The sequence below is a fragment of the Meriones unguiculatus genome, chromosome 20 (assembly GCF_030254825.1).
Source record: "Meriones unguiculatus strain TT.TT164.6M chromosome 20, Bangor_MerUng_6.1, whole genome shotgun sequence".
NCBI lineage: Eukaryota > Metazoa > Chordata > Mammalia > Rodentia > Muridae > Meriones > Meriones unguiculatus.
Window position 1 is genome coordinate 37,166,920 of NC_083367.1, and position 17,719 is coordinate 37,184,638.

Below are 17,719 nucleotides of genomic sequence, written 5' to 3' on the forward strand. Positions count from 1 at the left end.
CACTGGCAGAAGACACATATGTGAATGCCTGTGTCACCTACCAGCATATCAAAGCTTATGCTGGCCTCCAGCCTCCCTCAGTATCACAAATCTCTGTTGCACATTTTAAAGTCCATGCTAGCATCATAGCCCTTCACTCCTCCTTCCCTACCCTAAACAGCCTCCAGCTCACAGGTTTCCCTCCCCCAGCTACTCATTCTCCTTATGACCTTGCTTTCCTTGCTTCGTTCTCTCTGTGTGTGTCTCACTCTCGTTCTGTTTCTGCTTCTCTATGTTTTCTCTATTCTCTGTCCCCTGCTGTTCTCCCCTCTCTTTCAAATAGCCCTGACCATGTCCAGTCAGGTGGCCATAATCAGTTTCCTTTCTCTCTCTCTCTCTGCTCTGTACTCTCAGGATGTCTCAGGCTGTTCTCATCTACAATAAAAACCTTCCCTCAACCACATCATGGTGCCATCGTGTCATCAGTTTATGTGGTTTCCAATTCTCTCTATTTTATTTAACTAGTACTTAAGGAAGCAGAAAATACACACACGTTTCTCATTATCATTCAGAACGCTGGAACTAAGCTTGTTTTCTGGAAGGTCTACTACCAAGGTACTTTTGCCAAGCAACTGGCAAAAGGTGTCACTCGTTTCAATCTTTCCTTCTGGGATTCTAACAGATCTGGAAATGTTTTAGTATCCTATTCCATCTTCATTCGTTTCTATTTACTTACTTACTTTTGGTCACATTCAGACACATTGTTAGTCTGGCCTTCAACTGAATTTGCTAGCATTTTCAGTTTTATGTGATGACTATTTGCATGCTAGCATTTTCAGTTTTATGTGATGGCTATTTGCATGTTAAAGAGGAATCACATAAAGTGGAGAAACTCAGTTCTGCAAAACTGAATGGACAACATAATCTTCAAAAAAAAAGTGTAATTCTACAAAGTCTGTATTGACGTTAACCTAATAGGACCCCACTTCAACACAGGATACAAGTTTTTAAAAGTTATTTGACTTACAAGCTTGGAAACGCTAAGAAAAGATCAGTACAAAGTAATACATTTAGCAGGGGGGGAAAGTGCGTGTAATGCCAAATTTCAGTACAGCCCCCAATCTTGAAGGGCTGACATCTCATTCTCTTGCTCTGTTCTCCCCTCTATATTCCAGTCCTATTCTAATTTCTAGCCAATTATAAGCCGTACGTAATTGTTCCACAGGCTCCATTCCCCTGAGAAGAATGGGATGAAGCCGCCTGTGGAGGTGCGCTCCTCCACACCTAGGCATTTGGTATTGCTTCACTCGGTGTAGTCCGGGCACACCGTAGGGCAGTGCGACCCTAAAATGCCGGAGCCTGGGTGAGTATGAAAAGGCCAGTCAAGTCTAGAACTACAGAATCTCCCTCTACTTCCCCAGCGCGTCTCTGGTGCGGAAGTGCTGGGCCTTAAGGTCCTGAATATGAGGTTGCGGGGCCTGCTCACAGGAGGCTCCGGCAGAGGCTCTCCCAAGCTTTAGGATTGTGGCTAACCGAAGGTCACCATCAAAGTCTTGCCCACTCAGACACAGGGCAATAGCCAAAGGCTGCAGACAGCCAGGATGCGAGACTACAGACTGGGCTGTAAACTACAGGACTGGGTTGGCTCCGGCTTAAGGAGCTGACTACCGCAGGGCTGCGTGGTGAGAGGGGAGGCGATGCTGCGGGACTACCCGGCCACAGGGGCTTTAGGGCTGCCTGCGTGTGGCTGTCATCTGGAGGCCTCTGTGATGCAGGGCCTCTTATTGCGGGGCTGAAGAGGTGAAGAGCTGCCGGCCGAAGGGATGCGGAGCGGGGAGGGCGAGCCTGCGTGCTGGCGCCTGGAGGTGTCTAGGGGTGCAGGGCCGTGGATGGCAGGGGCGCAGGTTTGCAGGTCGCGTCTCCGCGCGCTGCTACGGGCTGGAGAGCTGAGGGTCGGAGTTTGGCCGCGGGGCCGAGGAGCCGCAGGTTGGAGGGTTGCGGGCTGGAGAGCCGCGGGGCGGAGCTCGGCCGCGGGCTGCGGAGCTGCAGAAGCGGAGGGCTGCGGGGCGGGGAGCCGCGGGGCGGAGCCTGGCTGCGGGGAAATGACGTGGCCAGTCCCGCGCGCTCGCCCAGCCTCAAGCCGCGCGCCCTGGTAACGGCGCTCGGCGGCTCCCGCGTCCCCGGCCCCGCCTCCCGCCGCTGCAGCCCGCCCCGTCTCCGCCTCCGTCCGCAGCCCCGGCGGCGACCGAGTCTCGGGACCCCGGCGGCCGCTGCTTGCGGGACGTCAGCCGCGCCGACGCCGAGCCGAAGCGGGAGGGCGGGAGGGTGCGGGACGCCGGGACTGGGGGGCGCGGGCCGGCGGCTCGGCAAGCGGCCGGCCCGGCTGTCGCCCGCCCCGCGTCGTCGCTGCGCCGGCCTCGCCCGGCGCGCGGGGACAGGTGCCCCGGCCGGGGTCTGCCGGGAAGATGGCGACCCCGGGCATGAGCTGGCAGCAGCACTATTACGGCGGCTCTGCGGCCGGGGCGGCCAAATTCGCGCCCTCCCCGGCCGCCGCGCAGCTGGCCGGGCACAGCCTGGACTACAGCCAGGACATGCACCTGAAAATGAGCAAGAAGATCGCCCAGCTCACCAAGGTACGGACGGGGTGTCGGGGGGCTCGGGGGCTCACCCGGCGCCGTCCCGGAGGCGGCTCCGAGGAGAAGCAACAGCCAGAGTTGCCTCCTGGCCCCACCAAACTTGGGTGGAACGCTGGCCGCGGGACTTGAGTCCGACCGCACACCGCACCGCGGGGTGACAGGGCTTGCACCCCGTTTGGTGTGTACACCCACTGGGGTGTACCTGCCCAGAGCACACGGCGGCATACTTTCAGGGTTCCAGGGTAGTGATGGACTTTCCTGTTGCTCAAGTGCCTCTGCCAGGGGCTGCACGAGGCTCCGCGCTACAGTACCCGCTCAAGTACTGAACCGGTTTACCTAACATGACCGGAATCCTTGGAGTTTAATCCGTGTCTGCTGCTGGTTCCACAGTTAACTGGAGAATAAACTCCACGAGGTTATTCCGAGGACTTGTGGGAGGGGAAAACATACCTTGCGTGCCATTTTGGGGATTTAATGAGTCATTCCTTACTTAACCTGACAAAATGTCAAATAAGGTTTATTAGATGAATCACACACACTGCGTTTGCATTTAGTACGCGTTTCATCTTATCAGGAGACAGGTTTCAAGGAGCCCGTGGACATGTCTTCTGCAGTTTCCCAAACCATATTGAGGCTGCTATGCCAGTCAGTGAGTTCTTTTTCTAATTTAGTAAATGTTGATAGTGAGGGTTGGTTCTGTGGTAGACCTTACCAGCAGTCCGACGCTGCGTGGAACTGATTCGTGGTTTCTGGAAGTCTTTCGTGGTGACCGCGTTCCAGAGGTGGAAAAGAGGAAGGTGGACTTGAGCTTCACTGTTTGATAATTGCCTGAGATCTGGCTCCACTCCAGAGTCGCATCACATAATTTCTCTTGAGTTTAAAGAGAGGAGGGGGGATACTTGTGAAAAGGGAATGAAGAGAGGGGGAGACGGTTCAGTAAAGAGCTGTGATTGCAGATACCAAGAAAGGCAACATGAAAGAAATAAAGATGGGACAGATGCACAGGAGCACAGATGAAAAAATTTAAAAAGAAAACAAAAACACAGGGTCATGGCTCAAACCATGCAAAGCAATACCACGTCTTGTGGAGTTGCCTTTTGTTCTCTGCACTGTCTGTGTTCTGTGCACCGCACCATCTCAGAGAAGCTGCTTGTGCAGTTGGTACTCTTTGCTTTTGTGAAGGGTCCCCAAACTTGGACTGGAAGGCGTAGGATGTAACTATGGCTGCATGTTCTCAGAGTATTTAGATGGTTGGGGCTAGAAGCCAGGGCTCCTCAGGAGTGTTTCATCTTCAGGATGCTGGTAGCCACCGCCAGGCTCATGAATTTTTATTTGTTCTGGGTTTTCCTTGCACTGTGTCCACAAAGACCCTTTTCATATTTTAGATGACAACTCCTGGAGACTCCTGTGAGTTACAAGCCCTCCACGGATTAGAAGTGGAGCTGTACAGTATCTAATAAAAGCCGTTTATCTTCAGTAAACTCTATCTCTTTCTGTTCATACTTCAATTTCCTGTCCTCTTTTCAGTGGAAGCAATGCAGTGCCACTGGCACAGGTGGGATATTAAAGGAATGATGGTATCTTTGTCTCGTATGTAATGAACCAAGTGCTGCTGGCCCAGGGCTTCTGTTACTGCCCTCTGATTTCCTGTTTGTAGTTACTGTTTCTAACCCCCACTCTGCTTTGGAAGTGCCGCAGACATTTAATCCCTTCTACTAGAGTTTCTTGTAACACAGTTGGCATTTTAGATTGGATAGTTCCTTATCAGGGGGCTGTTGTGTGCAGTACCCAGATATCCTTAGCAGCATCCCTGCAAACGGTGGGTACAGGCTGCACATGTCTCTGCCCTGAACTTAGAAGTGACAATAGACAAATCTGCAGACATTACCAAATGTTCCCTGGACAGGTATAGGTAAGGGTGATCACCATGGAGTTGTACTGAAATACCTAGGGCTTTCCCAATCCCTATCTTTTGTCTTTCTGTTTCCTGAGATAAAGCCTGGCAGTGAAGGAGTCTAAGAACGGGGCTCCATTGCAGTCAGTCTCACAAAACTTAGAAAGCAATGTTTTCCCTGTTTATCACCTTAGAAGTTGTCAACTTTTGTAGTCACATAGACTTACTGTAAATAGTATGTTATAAGCTTTACATCATGAATGTGCGTATAAAAGGATGGTTAGACGTTTGATGTTCCATTGTATCTGCTGCCCGAGATTTTTGTGAAGAATTTACTAATGAGTTCATCTCAGCAGGAGGTAAATTAAATAGAACTATGGTTGGAACTTGAGTTTAGCTTTGGCTTTGAAATAACATATTGAAGAGGTAACCATTAGAATAGTCATTGCCCATGCAAATATGGATACCTGTGTTTGATTCCCCAGAAACCACATGGAAAAAAAAAAAAAAGCCAGGTGCATGCATTTCAAATCCCAGAGCTTGGGGTGCAGAAACAAGAGGATCCCTGGGGTTTGCTAGACAGCTAGTCTAGCTAAAGCAGCAAGCTGCAGGTTCAGTGAGAGACCCTGCCACAAAGAGTAAGATGAAGAGTGATTGAGCAAGACACCTGATATCAGTCTCTGGCCTATAGGCACATACAGGTGTGTGAGCACACTTTCACACACAAACACCACCAACCAAAAAATCATATGGACTCTCACCAGCATTAAAGAAACAACATGATTAAGAACCTGATAGGCTAGAATCAGATAGAAGGGGAGGAGGACCTCCCCTATCAGTGGACTAGGGAAGGGGCATAGGGGGAGAAGAGGGAGGAAAGGTGGGATTCGGAGGGGATGAGGGAGGGCACTACAGCTGGGATACAAACTGAATAAATTGTAATAAATGATAATAAAAAAGAAGGTGCATTTTTTTTTATCTCACACACTATTTCAAGTTATAAAGCTGGCTCCACCATTTACAAATTGTGTGACCTCAAGCAAATCACTAATCCTGATTCTCAGTTTCCTAGGTGTAACAACAGAGATAGTTAGATACTTAGAGAATTGTAATGGCACATAGTAGGTTCTTATTCAGATTGTCACTGAAAATACTTATTATGTACCAACAAAGCATTAAGAAAATATGGGTCAGATACTTTTTAAAAACTTTTAAAGGAGAATTTTAACATCTAATTTATGTTTTTAAAATTTATTTATTTATGCATGAGTGTTCTACTTGCATGAATGCGGAGTTACAGAAGAGGGCACCAGACAGGAGATGGCATCAAACCCCATTGTAGGTGGTTGAGAGCCACCATCCGATGTTGGGAAGTAAACTCAGAACCAAGACCCATCTCTCCAGCCACCCCCACCCTTTAAGACAGGGTTTCACTATATAATGACAATTGGCCTCAGGGTAAAAATACGTCTTGAGAACTGGGCTCATAGAAGGGCCCCCTTCATTCTGCGTTTGATAACCTTATTGATACTGTATTTATTGAGAGTTTCTACTCAGGTCTATATTATATTGAATAATAAAGTTGCAAGGTTTCACACCCTGATTTGTTGCTCTACAAGGCATGTTCCAGAGACCTGAGCAGTTCTGACAGAGTTAAGAGGAATGTTCGTTACTTTATAATGTACTTGGTGATGCTTATTTTGTCTTTGCTGTTGGTATCGGGGATCACGCCCAGGCACTTGTGACTACTAAGCAAGCACTCTATCCCTGAGCCATACCCCCCAGCCTATTTTTAACTAATGAGAACACTGTGCATGCTATTTGCTCAGATTCTGTTGCCTAAGGATTCAGCAGAGCAGCCTTTCTGCAGTGAGAACAGCAGTTCTTAGAGCCCTTTTCATACGCGGGGCTTAACTGAGAGACAAAGCAAGCAGAGCACAGTCTGCGCCTGTAAGTCGGGAATATTTAGGTCCTTCACGTCCAGTGTTGGATATGAGTGCTGCTTTGGCGGTGGATCCCTGGGCTGTGGCAGCATGTTTCTGAAATTGTTAATGACTGACTTCTAGGCAAGGGAGAGGCTGAATGGATTCTGCTTTGATATGTAAGATCCCGTTTCTGTACTTGCCCCTGTGTTGACTGTTTATAGAGTCTCATGTAGAAAAGCATAGCTTCGGGGGTGCAGCCAAGAGACAGCCTTGTTGTCACTTCCGCTTTGCCTCCTCTCTAGCCCCCACCCCACCCCCAATACACACCTTTTGTCCCTTTAAATTTACTTCTTAGGACTGGAGTCATTTTCTGCTAGCGATACACTTGACTTTTCTAGTTGTCCTTATATAATATAGACCATTCTCTAGGTCACAAAAGTCTCCAATTTGATTATTAAAATGTCCAGAGCAACCATAGGAAGACATAGCAACCCGGGGCAGACATAGAGGTGAAGCTTCCTGTACTCCGCTGACCCTCTTCAGCGCCGCCTCTTGCAGGGGGGGAGGTAGGCAACTGTGGAAGGGATTTCGCTGGCCTTTTTTTTTCTTTTCTTTCTTTTTTTTTTCTTCTGGCCTGGTTTCTACTCTCTTCCTTTGTCTTGCCAGCCCTGGTTTCTGATCCCTGTGAAGTGACTCAAGGAAGGACACAGAAAGGAGGGAGCAGTTAAGATGTCCCGTGGAGTCTAACTCGGGTGCTGCCGTACCCTCTTTGACAGATGTTTCCGGCTCACTCATCACCTGCGGGTCCTCCAGCTCCCTCCGCAGTGGCTTGAGATCTCCACGTTAAAACGTTCTTGGCAATAAAAAAATACATCTAAGTTCTGCCTAGTCGCTGATTCCCTGCTTAGCCTCTTTGGGCTGGCATCTTCTTCATCTTCATTACCTTCATCTTCATTTTGTCATGTCTGTTCAAGCTCCAGACATGCCCCTTGGCTCGACCCACGTGCTGCGTCTCCGGCCCGCAGGACTTGAATCTGGTCCACAGGGGACACTCATCCTCTTCTCAGGCGCTGCTTATGGGTCCAGTTCAGCAGCCTCTCTTGGTCTGCTGTTCCTCCGACCAGCTTCTCCTCATCCTGCTGTTGCTTTCGGGATGGATCTTGCGCCAGGCCAGCTGTTCTTCACAGAGCTGGAGATGAGCGTCAAGTTCTCCAAGTGTTGCCCTCCAAGCTGTCTTCTCACCCTCACTGTGGGACAGCCATCTTTCCCCAGACCCTTCTTTGCCAGTTTCCCCGGTACAACCCATCTGTGATCTCCACAGAGCTGCCTGTGACAAATGGTTGGCCTAGGGAGTACCCTACCTCAGCACTGTTTAACCCTTAGATTTCTTTGGCATTTTAAGGAGTGCTTTGGCCACCTGCCTTGGAATGCTGCTTTATTGTCCTTGGCTCTGAGTAGAAACTTCTGTTTTACTGTCTTGCTATTTTATTTTAGCTCACGCCTCTAGGTAGTTGGTCTTCTGGTACACCTCATTCCACGCATCACTTACAGTTATGTCTTGCAGAAGGTAGAGGATAATAAGCTTGAGACATGGCTTTCTGTGTGGTCTTTAGCATCAAGTCCTTTTCCTTTTGCAGCTGGAGCTGCCCTGACCAGTCTGGTCCTTTGAGACTTCCTTACTCTGAAGGTTTATAGTATGAGTATATTATATGCTAGTATATAATTACCTTTATGTCTCATTTGATGCTTAATGATACAAATTCATCACTAGTGGCCATTATGTTTATGTCGATACCCATTCCCCTTATTTGATTGTTGATTTCTCAGCTTTAGGAACTTTATTTTTTTCCCTCTAATTTTAATATAAAAAGTTTTCACAGAATGAGGTTCCATATGAAAGGAAATTTATTGTGAAGTAGAGAAAGTAATTTTGAGAAATTATATCTACTATTTTCCTGGGTTAGCCGAGTTAAAATATTCCCAGCTGTTTAAATGAGCACTGGTGGGTCATTAAACTATTGATAAGAGCTGTCTGATCTAAATCTTTCTATAATAAAAATATAAACTCTTTGTCAAAAATATAACATCATTCATCATTTCAGAATGCAATTGGTGTGCTGATTTCATAGCAAACATTTTTAAAGCATTAGGATTGTTTGAAACTGTTTTTTAATATGTTCAAACCAGAATGCATTTATGCAATGCAAAAAACAGTAAAATTTTCAAACAATCAGATTTTTTTCATTAAATAAAACTGATCTCCCACTGTTTGTATTTATTTATTTTTATTTTTTATTTTGGGGATTATAATGTACTTCCAGGTCACTGCACCCTCTCTCTGACTCTCTCCAGTCCCTCCTATGTACCCTCTTGCTTTTTTCTGTTATCTAACCAATTTGGGGCCTCTTTCCTGTGGACAATAATTCCTCCCACTCTCAGCGATCATTAATTGCCTGTAGTTCCAGGGACCGGGGATGCCTGAGCTTTCCAGTTCCGTGTTAGCATGTTTGTTTGCACCATCCTTGCTTAGGTCCTACTTAGCCAGTCACGTTGGTGAGACGTCATGGGTATAGCTTCTGTGACATTTGTAGGAAACACAGTCCTTACAACATTTTTTCACCCTCTCTTCTGTGATGATTTTTGAGCTATAGGTGTAGAAGCTGCTTTATAGGTTTATATAGTTGAAACTGTACCCTAAACTCTGTGTTTTGATTGGCAGTGGCATCTGTTCTATCACGGTCTCTGCTTGTTGCAACATGGAGTTTCCTTAATGAGGGGTGAAGACTACACTTATCTGTGGGTTTAAGGACAACTATTCACAATGTAGATGGGGTTACGCTGGTTAAAGAAGGTGTTTCTCCTCATGACGTCACTAGGACTGAATAGTTGGCTAGTTTTTCAGTGCTAGCCATGATTTCCCTCTTGTTGGGTCAGTCTAAAGTCCAACTGGAGAGCTGTTGGTTACTGTCAGGGTATGTGTGGCACCACTGCAACTGAAGGGTTATTTTTCCATGCTGGTCATTGTTGTGGTTCATAGGCATCATCTCTGGGTGAGCGCATTGGTTGCTTCCTCTATGGGAAGCTTGCGCAAAGCTTTCTGGTACCATGAATGTTAATCCTCATGGAGGAGGCTTTCAGTTCAAATGCAGCTCGGGTCCTCTGGGTCCTCAACGTACACAGTGTCTTCAGCAACAGGTGACCCTTCCACCTTTGGGAAGGAACTGAGGGTGACAGCAGTAGCCTGTAACATTTTGGGAGTCTTGTATACAACCCTGCAAAAGAGGTGTCCTCACGCCTGGTGTTGGATTTTGTTGTTAGATTGTCTCTGGCTCTTGGGGGAAGCATTGTCAGCCTAGACAATGTCTCTTTTAAACTGTAAGTGTCTAAGTATACACAGACTCATATGCATTCTGGATACTTTCCGGTACATAGACAATAAAATGATCCCTTATGACATTTTTAGACTCCTTACTGTTGTTTTACCCTCCTCCCCCTTCGGTATTTACCTCCTTCCATCCCTCATTAAAGCCACCACCCCTCCCCGGCTTTTCCATTTCCCACTTCAGAAGATTTGTGCCCTGTTCTAACCCCTCCCCGACACAGTGGTTCCCTTTACTTTCCTGTCTTCTGCAGTTACTCAGGCCACACACTTACTCTCACTGTTCTTAAGAGTAAGATACTACTGCATAATAATGTCCAGTTTGGGTTTCCAAGCTACTGCTGTAAGTAGACTCAGGGCACAAACTTCTGGTTGTTTCAGCTTAACACGGGGATACAGCCTCCTCCTTTCTCCCAGGTCACACCGCAGCTCTGCCATTGTCTTGTGCAATAGCACAGACATAATCTTCTAGTCATAGCTGAGTGGATTCATTTCTGTGAGTTTTTACTAATGCACCCAAAATCCTGGTATCCAGATAGGTGTCTTAAATGCAGCCCTGTAATCCTAGAAATTGGGGGCTGACGCAGGAGGGTCATGATGAGTTTGAGGCCAGCTTTAGTTACAAAGTGAGTTCCAGGCTAGTCTATGCTTTATAACATGTCTTTTGTTTGAGAACTGAAAAGAAACAAATGAAAAACCACAATAACCTATGAATTGCCCACAATTATTTTTTAAAGGGGCATGGGGAGAGTGGAATTGCCTATATAGTTAAAGGGAACTCTAGACAGAAATTGTAGACCCTAGCTACCTTAAGCCACTCATTTGTAGACATAGTAGTTGAGGATCCAAAATGATGGGACACTTATGTGGGCTGTCAGAACTTGAACTTGGGTCTCTGGGTTGCTCTGCAGTCTTTTTGTTTGCTTGTTTCAGGGTTTTCAATTTTAGTTAAGAGGCCATATTGTTTCCCTCATTGTAACTATGTTTTGCATACCATCCAAATCAACAGATATTTGATACTATTGAAGCCAATCCTCCCCTTACCCACACTGTAGCAATTTTCTAGATTTAAAACGGGGGAAATAGTTCAGTTGGTAAAACCCTTGCAGCACAAGCTTCACGCTTGAGTTCAATGTCTATAACCCATGTCAAAAACAAAACAAACAAACAAAAGCCAGTCATGGATTCTAGGCCAATGAGTGACCCTGTCTCAAGAAAAAAACAAACAAAACACCTGGTGCCTGAGGGAAAACATACCCAAGCCTCCCTCTTCCCCTGTGTTGGGTAAATGTCCCCTGTATTACATAAATTTTGTGTTTTTATTGACAGTGACTAAATTGCTAAATTGCAGACTTATAAAACTGTTGGTTGAATTGGCTGAGAGATTGTCTTGCTTGGTGTGGTAGGCATTTAAATGCTTTTCTTTTGGATGCTTGCTTAACCATGTTCTCACTTAGACCCAGTTCCTCGAAGGCTATGAATAAGCAAACTTCCAGTTTTTAACACGCCATTCCTTTGTTCTGTATGCTTGCGTCCTCATCTTAAGATGTGTTATGAATTATCAAGAGTCAGTCATTATGTGTACTGAAGGAACCAGCTTGACTGGAATGGTGTCTGTTGCTGTACCCTAAATCCTAAAATGAGCATCTCTGAAAATGTTGGATCCCTTCCATCTGAGATGGGCATGAAGAGGAACCTGGGTCTACAGTACCAGCTAGGTGCTGGATGGCAAAGGGGACATACTGATGAGATGCTGTCATTTCTCTATGCCAGATGATCCTGTGAGATTTCAACAACAAAACAAACAAACCAAACAAACACTTCCTCTTCTCATGAATATCCAGGTGAAGCTGGTATGATGCTGTGAAACTCGACTAATGTGAATAATGGGAATTTGCCCCACACCACTGGCTTTTCACTGTAGAAAATTTCCATCTTGCAGACCCTTAGTGAATATAAAGGACATTAAGTAATGTCACAGGTGGTTCACAGTAGGCCTTTCTTTGGAGGTAGACACCTGCAGGGGAACATTTGCTAACTGAATTTAGCATTAGAAATGGAAAACAATGTTATAAATGATAGCTTGATGTGGGGGGGGGTGTTGCCATCTGGTTCATTTTCTGTTTAAAGCGTATTTGAGCCACATAACTCTATTAGATTTTCTGGTAACCGAGTAGATCTTTGAAGTATTGCACATTGACTACCTCTTATCAAAATGCTTGAATTAGAAGTGTTTCAGGTATCCAAGGATTTTATTCATGTTTTTATGTGGACACATTTGCATAAACTTTACTAGCCAAACATTCCTACCTCAAAAAGTCTAGAATGCTCCAAAATTCAAAATGTTTAAGTTGCATCACAGTGTTTACAACGTTTTTAAGAGCTGGGCAGAGGGGCATAAGCCTGTAGGCTGAACTACGAGTGGAGATTAGGCAGAAAGATAGCTTGGGCTCATGAGTTCAAGACCAGCTTGGATAATGTTTTTTTTTCCCTCCATATGGGGAAACAAACAAACAAAAAACTGCTGGGATTTTGGAATATTTCAGATTTCACTGTTCAGATTAAAGATCTTCACCTTGTCCTGGAAAAACCAAGGGCGAATGCCAGTTACTTCATGTCTGACAGTGAATTTTGGAATTGCCATCCTTTGTAAAAGGATTGCCAGTTGTCAGTGTTTTGGTGTAATTAACATCTGAGACCGAAGCCATTATTGTAGAAAATGTTTTCTTAGCTATTGCTAAACTGCATCAGCAAACATCATTTCTAGACCTTGAGCTTATGTCATTAAGGCTTTCATCTTTCCTGCCAAAACTAACAAAAATGTATAAGAAGCCAGGTTTGTACATGTGTGTCCTGTTTCTTACTGTTGTCACTTTGATGTACACATGGAGTCTCGAAGCTCTGTAGAGCCTACAGAAGATGGGGAAACGAGGGTCAGTGGTTTACCATGGCAGGTGGGGTGGCTATTTCAGATTTAGCTGTGTTTGGAAAATTTATTCAACACATAAACACTGAGCAAAGCACTATTAATTACTCATTTCTGTTAATTTACTACCCTATTTGGAATATATGTTTTTTTTTTCTGATTTTTTATTTGATGGGAAAAATGTAAAAGGAATATACTGATCACATATATCATAATATTGATTAATAAATTATGACAAACCCTCAATGTAATACTGCAGTACTATGGACAAATTCTTCTATTTGAAGTAGAAAGTTATATATATGCTCTCATATACACACACATTTGTTTCTTAAACACTTCCTTAATAAAATTTTGAGGCCATGATTTTGTACATCCGGTGATTTCAAACCTCCGTGGTGTAACTCCATGGTAGCAGGAACGGAGGGAAAGTTAAGGAACCTGGGAGTTAGAGTATCTGTGTGAGATTTGGAATTCCTTGAGCAGGCCAGAGAGGCCCCAAAAGAGCAGCAGCAGTGTCCCTCTGAGACAGAGCCATGGTTCCCTTAGTTCTGCATGAATGTGACCTCCAACCCCTTCACGTGCTGCCTTGCAGTGCACGTTTTCACCTCTCTAGACCTCATTGTAAATTGACAACAACAGAGCCTACTGCACAAAGTTACCACAAAGGTCAAATGAGATAATTTATGTAGGCAGGAAGCGGTCAATAAATGTCAAATCCTGTGCCCTCCAGTCCTCCCTCTGCCCCCAGGCTCAGCCTCTGCCAACATTGTCTCTAACCCCAAGTGTGTCTTGTGCATGATGTCTTGGATGGCAAGATGTTTCGCATTGTTGGGGACCATAACTAGAAGCAAAAGCTGGAGGGTAATGAAAATCCGGTCAGTTCTCATTATTCAAAGCAATTTACATTCCACGCTCTGTGTTCGCTGGCAAATTAGAAGTAGGTTGGTAAGAACCCCTGGTCTCTCGTGTCCTCAGCAGGTCAGCACACAGTGCCTTTAGACATGTCTGCCTGAAACATGTTGTGTGTTGTTCATTAACACTGACTTTGCTGTGTAATTCATGTCCAACTGGAACTTAGTTAACATATGGTGAGTGTTAGATTTGGAATTAGGTCCACATTTTAGTATGTGGGTAAATTCATAAATAGGAAGTCCGTTGGTGTGAAAGATAGGCTGTATCTAAAAAACAGGCAGAATTTTGCATGCACTTAGCCCTGGCTCTGTCTTTCAGCCATTGTTAGGCGCCTGTGTGATTGTGACAATTACTTCTTCCCTCCCTAAACACCCTCCTATTATTGTGACTCTGGCTCTTGTTATTTCCTCAAACACTTGGTAGCAAGAAGAATAGAGGGCTCAAGGAGGCAATAATCATGTTCTGTGTTAGTTGCCTGTCACCTGACTCGTGCTACGGTCAGAAGTATGCTCCAAAATTACACTCAGAATTACATTCAGATTGGCCACTTGCAAGTCAATTGTATCTTGAATCTGTCACATCGACTTACTCAAGAAAGGGCGACACAGCGTATAATTTATTTCCAAACACAGAGTGCAAGACAGTGAGCTGGCTCAGAGGGTAGGTTGTTGCCAAGCCTGACGACCTGAGTTTCATTCCTGGAAACAGGGTGGAGGAAGAGAACCACATCCTGCAAGTTGTCCTCTGATTTCCATGTGCGCACTGCAACACGCGCCCTTCCTACCCTCACACATGTAAACAAAGAACTGTTGAAGAGAGAACACAGAGCAAAAGCTGTAACGCTGCTCTGTTGCTTTAGGAACTGGGCTGGGAAGTGAGGCTGTGGTGGGTTGAGCGAGCATACCTCCCACAGGCTCTAATGCTTGAATCCTTGGTCCCCAGGCGGTGGCACTGCTGGGGTAGGTACATTTAGGAGGTGTGGCCTGCTTGGAGAAGTATGTCACTGGTCTCTGAGGATTACAAGCTACATGCATTCCCAGTTCACTTTCTCTGCTTCCTACTTGTGGTTCAAAGCGTGAGCTCTCAGCTGTTCTGCTACCATATCTACCACCTACTGCCACTGTTCTCAGTCATAGTTGGACTCTTCTTCTGGAACCATAAAGCCAAATAAATTCCTTCTTCTATAATTTGCCTTGGTCATGGTGTCTCATTATAGCAATAGAAAAATAGCTAATTCAGAGGCTAACATTAAGCTGTGAGAGAGAGAGAGAAAAGAGAGAGAGTGCATAGGGATGCCCTGGAAGGAACTGCAATGAGACATATTGAGTGGTAAAGCTGTATTTAGTTGGACTTGATGCTTACCTTCTCCTATGGGGTTTGCTACTGGATTCCACAAGGAACTGACTGTTAGAGAATTTCAGTGACTTGCTCTAGGTCAGGCTTTGAACGGAGCCAGGATTTGAACCTTGATTTGTCTCACAGCCATGTTGGCCTCACAGAGGGCAGCCAGGTGAATCCCTGCTCACGTTGCTTGTAGATGCATTATAGGTTTGTGCCACGCGAGGGCAGCTTGTGGTGAAGAGAACACCTTTGACTTGAAGATCAGCTTCCGTAAGGAATGCAGCAGAATGGCTATGGTGCTACCTCTCTGTTGTGTTCCAGTCATGTGAAAATGCCACAGTTCTCTGTGTCCAAAACAGGAAGACCTAGCTGTTTCTTAGAGGCTTCTAGTCCACTCGGTTCTGTGTTTCCTTGTGCCCTGCTGGGTCCACGTTTCAGATGCAGGGAGCTGGATCTGTGCCTGCTCCTATGCAGCTGGGTCTTGTCTCATTACCATAGGTATAATCTCGTGTGTACTGTATGGATTTGTCAACTGTCAATAAAAATCAATGGCCTGAGCTGAGGCAGGAAATAAGGAGGCGGGAGTTCTGGCAGACAGATAGGAACTCAGGGAAGGAGACAGGTGTGGGATTCGGCCCGGGACACTGAAGTGGATGGACGCGTGAAACCTGAGCAGAGATAACCAGCCATGTGGAATAAGTTAGAACAGAATAAATGGGATTATTAGTTATGAGCAAGTCAGGGAACATGCCTAGCTACATTGGCCTAGGTTTCTGTAAATACACGTAAGCCTCAGAGTTACTTCTAGGAACAACGGCATGGGTGAAAACATGGGTTACAGAAAACCCCCTTAACATACTTGACCTCGTTCTTTTTCACCTCTTTCTTTGTTTCCCTCTCATTCTAACAGTGAAGCATGCAGCAAGTCATGAAGTGCAACTGCAAAAGTGAGTACAGCTCAGTCTACCTCAAAAGGCTAGCAGTCATGTCTGTTCAAACTAAAGCACCATCACCGTGGAAAGGTGTAGGCTGACCTAGAAATAGCAGAGTTAGGATAGTTTCACCAGTCGGACTTTCTCAATTAAGGAAGGATTTGTTTTGGCTCATGGATTTGGGGAGTTGAGTCCCAAGTCCTTGACCCATTGATTCTGGGGTCATCATGGCAGTGAGGGCATGACAGAGGCTACTCACCTCACATCAGACAGAAAACACAATTCGCTTCACCTCTAGGCCGAACGTCTAGGTTATTACTTAGTCCATTGTCTTTCCTTTTGCTCTCTTGCCTCTGTTGATTTTTTAGTACATAGCCATGGAGAGAAGGACACAGTTGAGTACTTTAAATTTTTGAAAAAGTAGCTTCAATGGTAAGCAAGATGACCTTTCCTGACCATCTTCTGAAAGGTCCAAACTATAATCTAAATGGCAACAGGTTTAAGGATTTTTTTTTTTTAACTCTCTCACACCAAATACTAACCAGGTCTGACCTGCTCAGCTTCTGAGACTAGAGGAGTCTGTATGCATTCAGGGTGGTGTGACGGTAGCTGATTATTTTTTTCCTTATGCAGTTATAGTTGTTAAAACAACAACATCCAAGAGAATTAAGCTTCATTTTCTTTTTAAAAATATTTATTTTATTTAATTTTTCTGGGTATGTGTATGTATGCTTGAGTGTACATATATGCACCTCGTGTGTGCAGTTGTCCACAGGGGGCAGGAGAAGGCGTCAGATCCCCCGGGATGAGTTACAGAGGGCTGTGAGCAGCCATGCTGTGAATTGAACCAGGGTCTTAAACAAGAGCAGTGAGTGTTCTCAACTGCTGAACCATCTCTTCAGCCTCCAAGCTTCACTTTCTTACATCATGATTTCTGTATGAGCAGCTTGTACACTAGCAAGCTACAGCATAGACTATATTTATAAAAATATAATGAGTTCATATTAAATTATCTATAAAATAGAAGGTTTGGAAGTATTAAAAGGTGCTTTTCTGATAATTTAGCAAAAGGGGAGTTGTGGATGAGAGCATAGATATTTAAAATTCAGGAGAGCCAACTCGTACTTCAAAACTATTCATAACAATAAACATCCAAAATAATAAATGCTGAATAAGCGCTATGCCCAACACTGCCATCACTTATCTTGGTTATGGTTGGGTGCACAAAATATTTTGTAGTGTATTTATGTCTTTAGTCATTACCTAATTCAAACATAGATTGAATCAGAAGGCTGAAAAGACTAAAATAATTGTGGTACGTAGATAGAATGTTGAGAGAAAAAGCTTTTTTAAACAAAAATAAGCTGAAAATTAAACTCTAGAATATTATTTTCTTAGACATGCTCCTTCTGAAGTTGAACTCAAAGATAAAATTCACAGTGAAATTTTATTATTGGCAAAAATAATGGGGGATGAAAGATCTTATAAAAACGTGTGTAGTATAGTTACTCATATTATAGACTTGCGTATTATAGATTATGATACACTATCCTCTGTGTGAACTCTGTTTTTTTGTTTGTTTGTTTGTTTGTTTGTTTGTTTGTTTTACTGCCTTGGGCAAGATATTTCCTCCCTGGTCCTCAGTAATGCAGCTCTGTGGGCTCGAGCACATTACATAAACAGCTCCCGTTTGACTGTGAGACTTTTTGCCCCCTGGGCACATCTGATGATAGTGATGAAAACTGCCCTGTGTATTTATCTTTGCTTGTCTGTCCCTGCTTTGAGCCCTGAG

At 44.9% G+C, this 17,719-nt stretch overlaps 1 protein-coding gene across 11 annotated transcripts in view; it reads left to right on the top strand.

The window, feature by feature from the left end:
* The first annotated feature begins 1,233 nt into the window (after positions 1 to 1,233).
* Fam184a (family with sequence similarity 184 member A) overlaps positions 1,234 to 17,719 on the top strand; it is a 108,101-nt gene continuing 91,615 nt past the window's right edge. For 9 of the 11 annotated variants that reach the window (XR_009587876.1, XM_060373176.1, XM_060373178.1 and 6 more), the window contains exon 1: positions 2,178 to 2,612. Coding sequence is in view for 8 of the 11 variants with exons in the window: in XM_060373176.1 (XP_060229159.1) it covers positions 2,445 to 2,612 (168 nt within the window). In the remaining 3 variants the exon portion in view is untranslated. Of the gene's footprint in view, positions 1,343 to 1,629; positions 1,780 to 2,177; positions 2,613 to 17,719 lie in introns of those variants that run through there. The other 2 variants (XM_060373185.1, XM_060373184.1) reach the window with 2 other exon arrangements.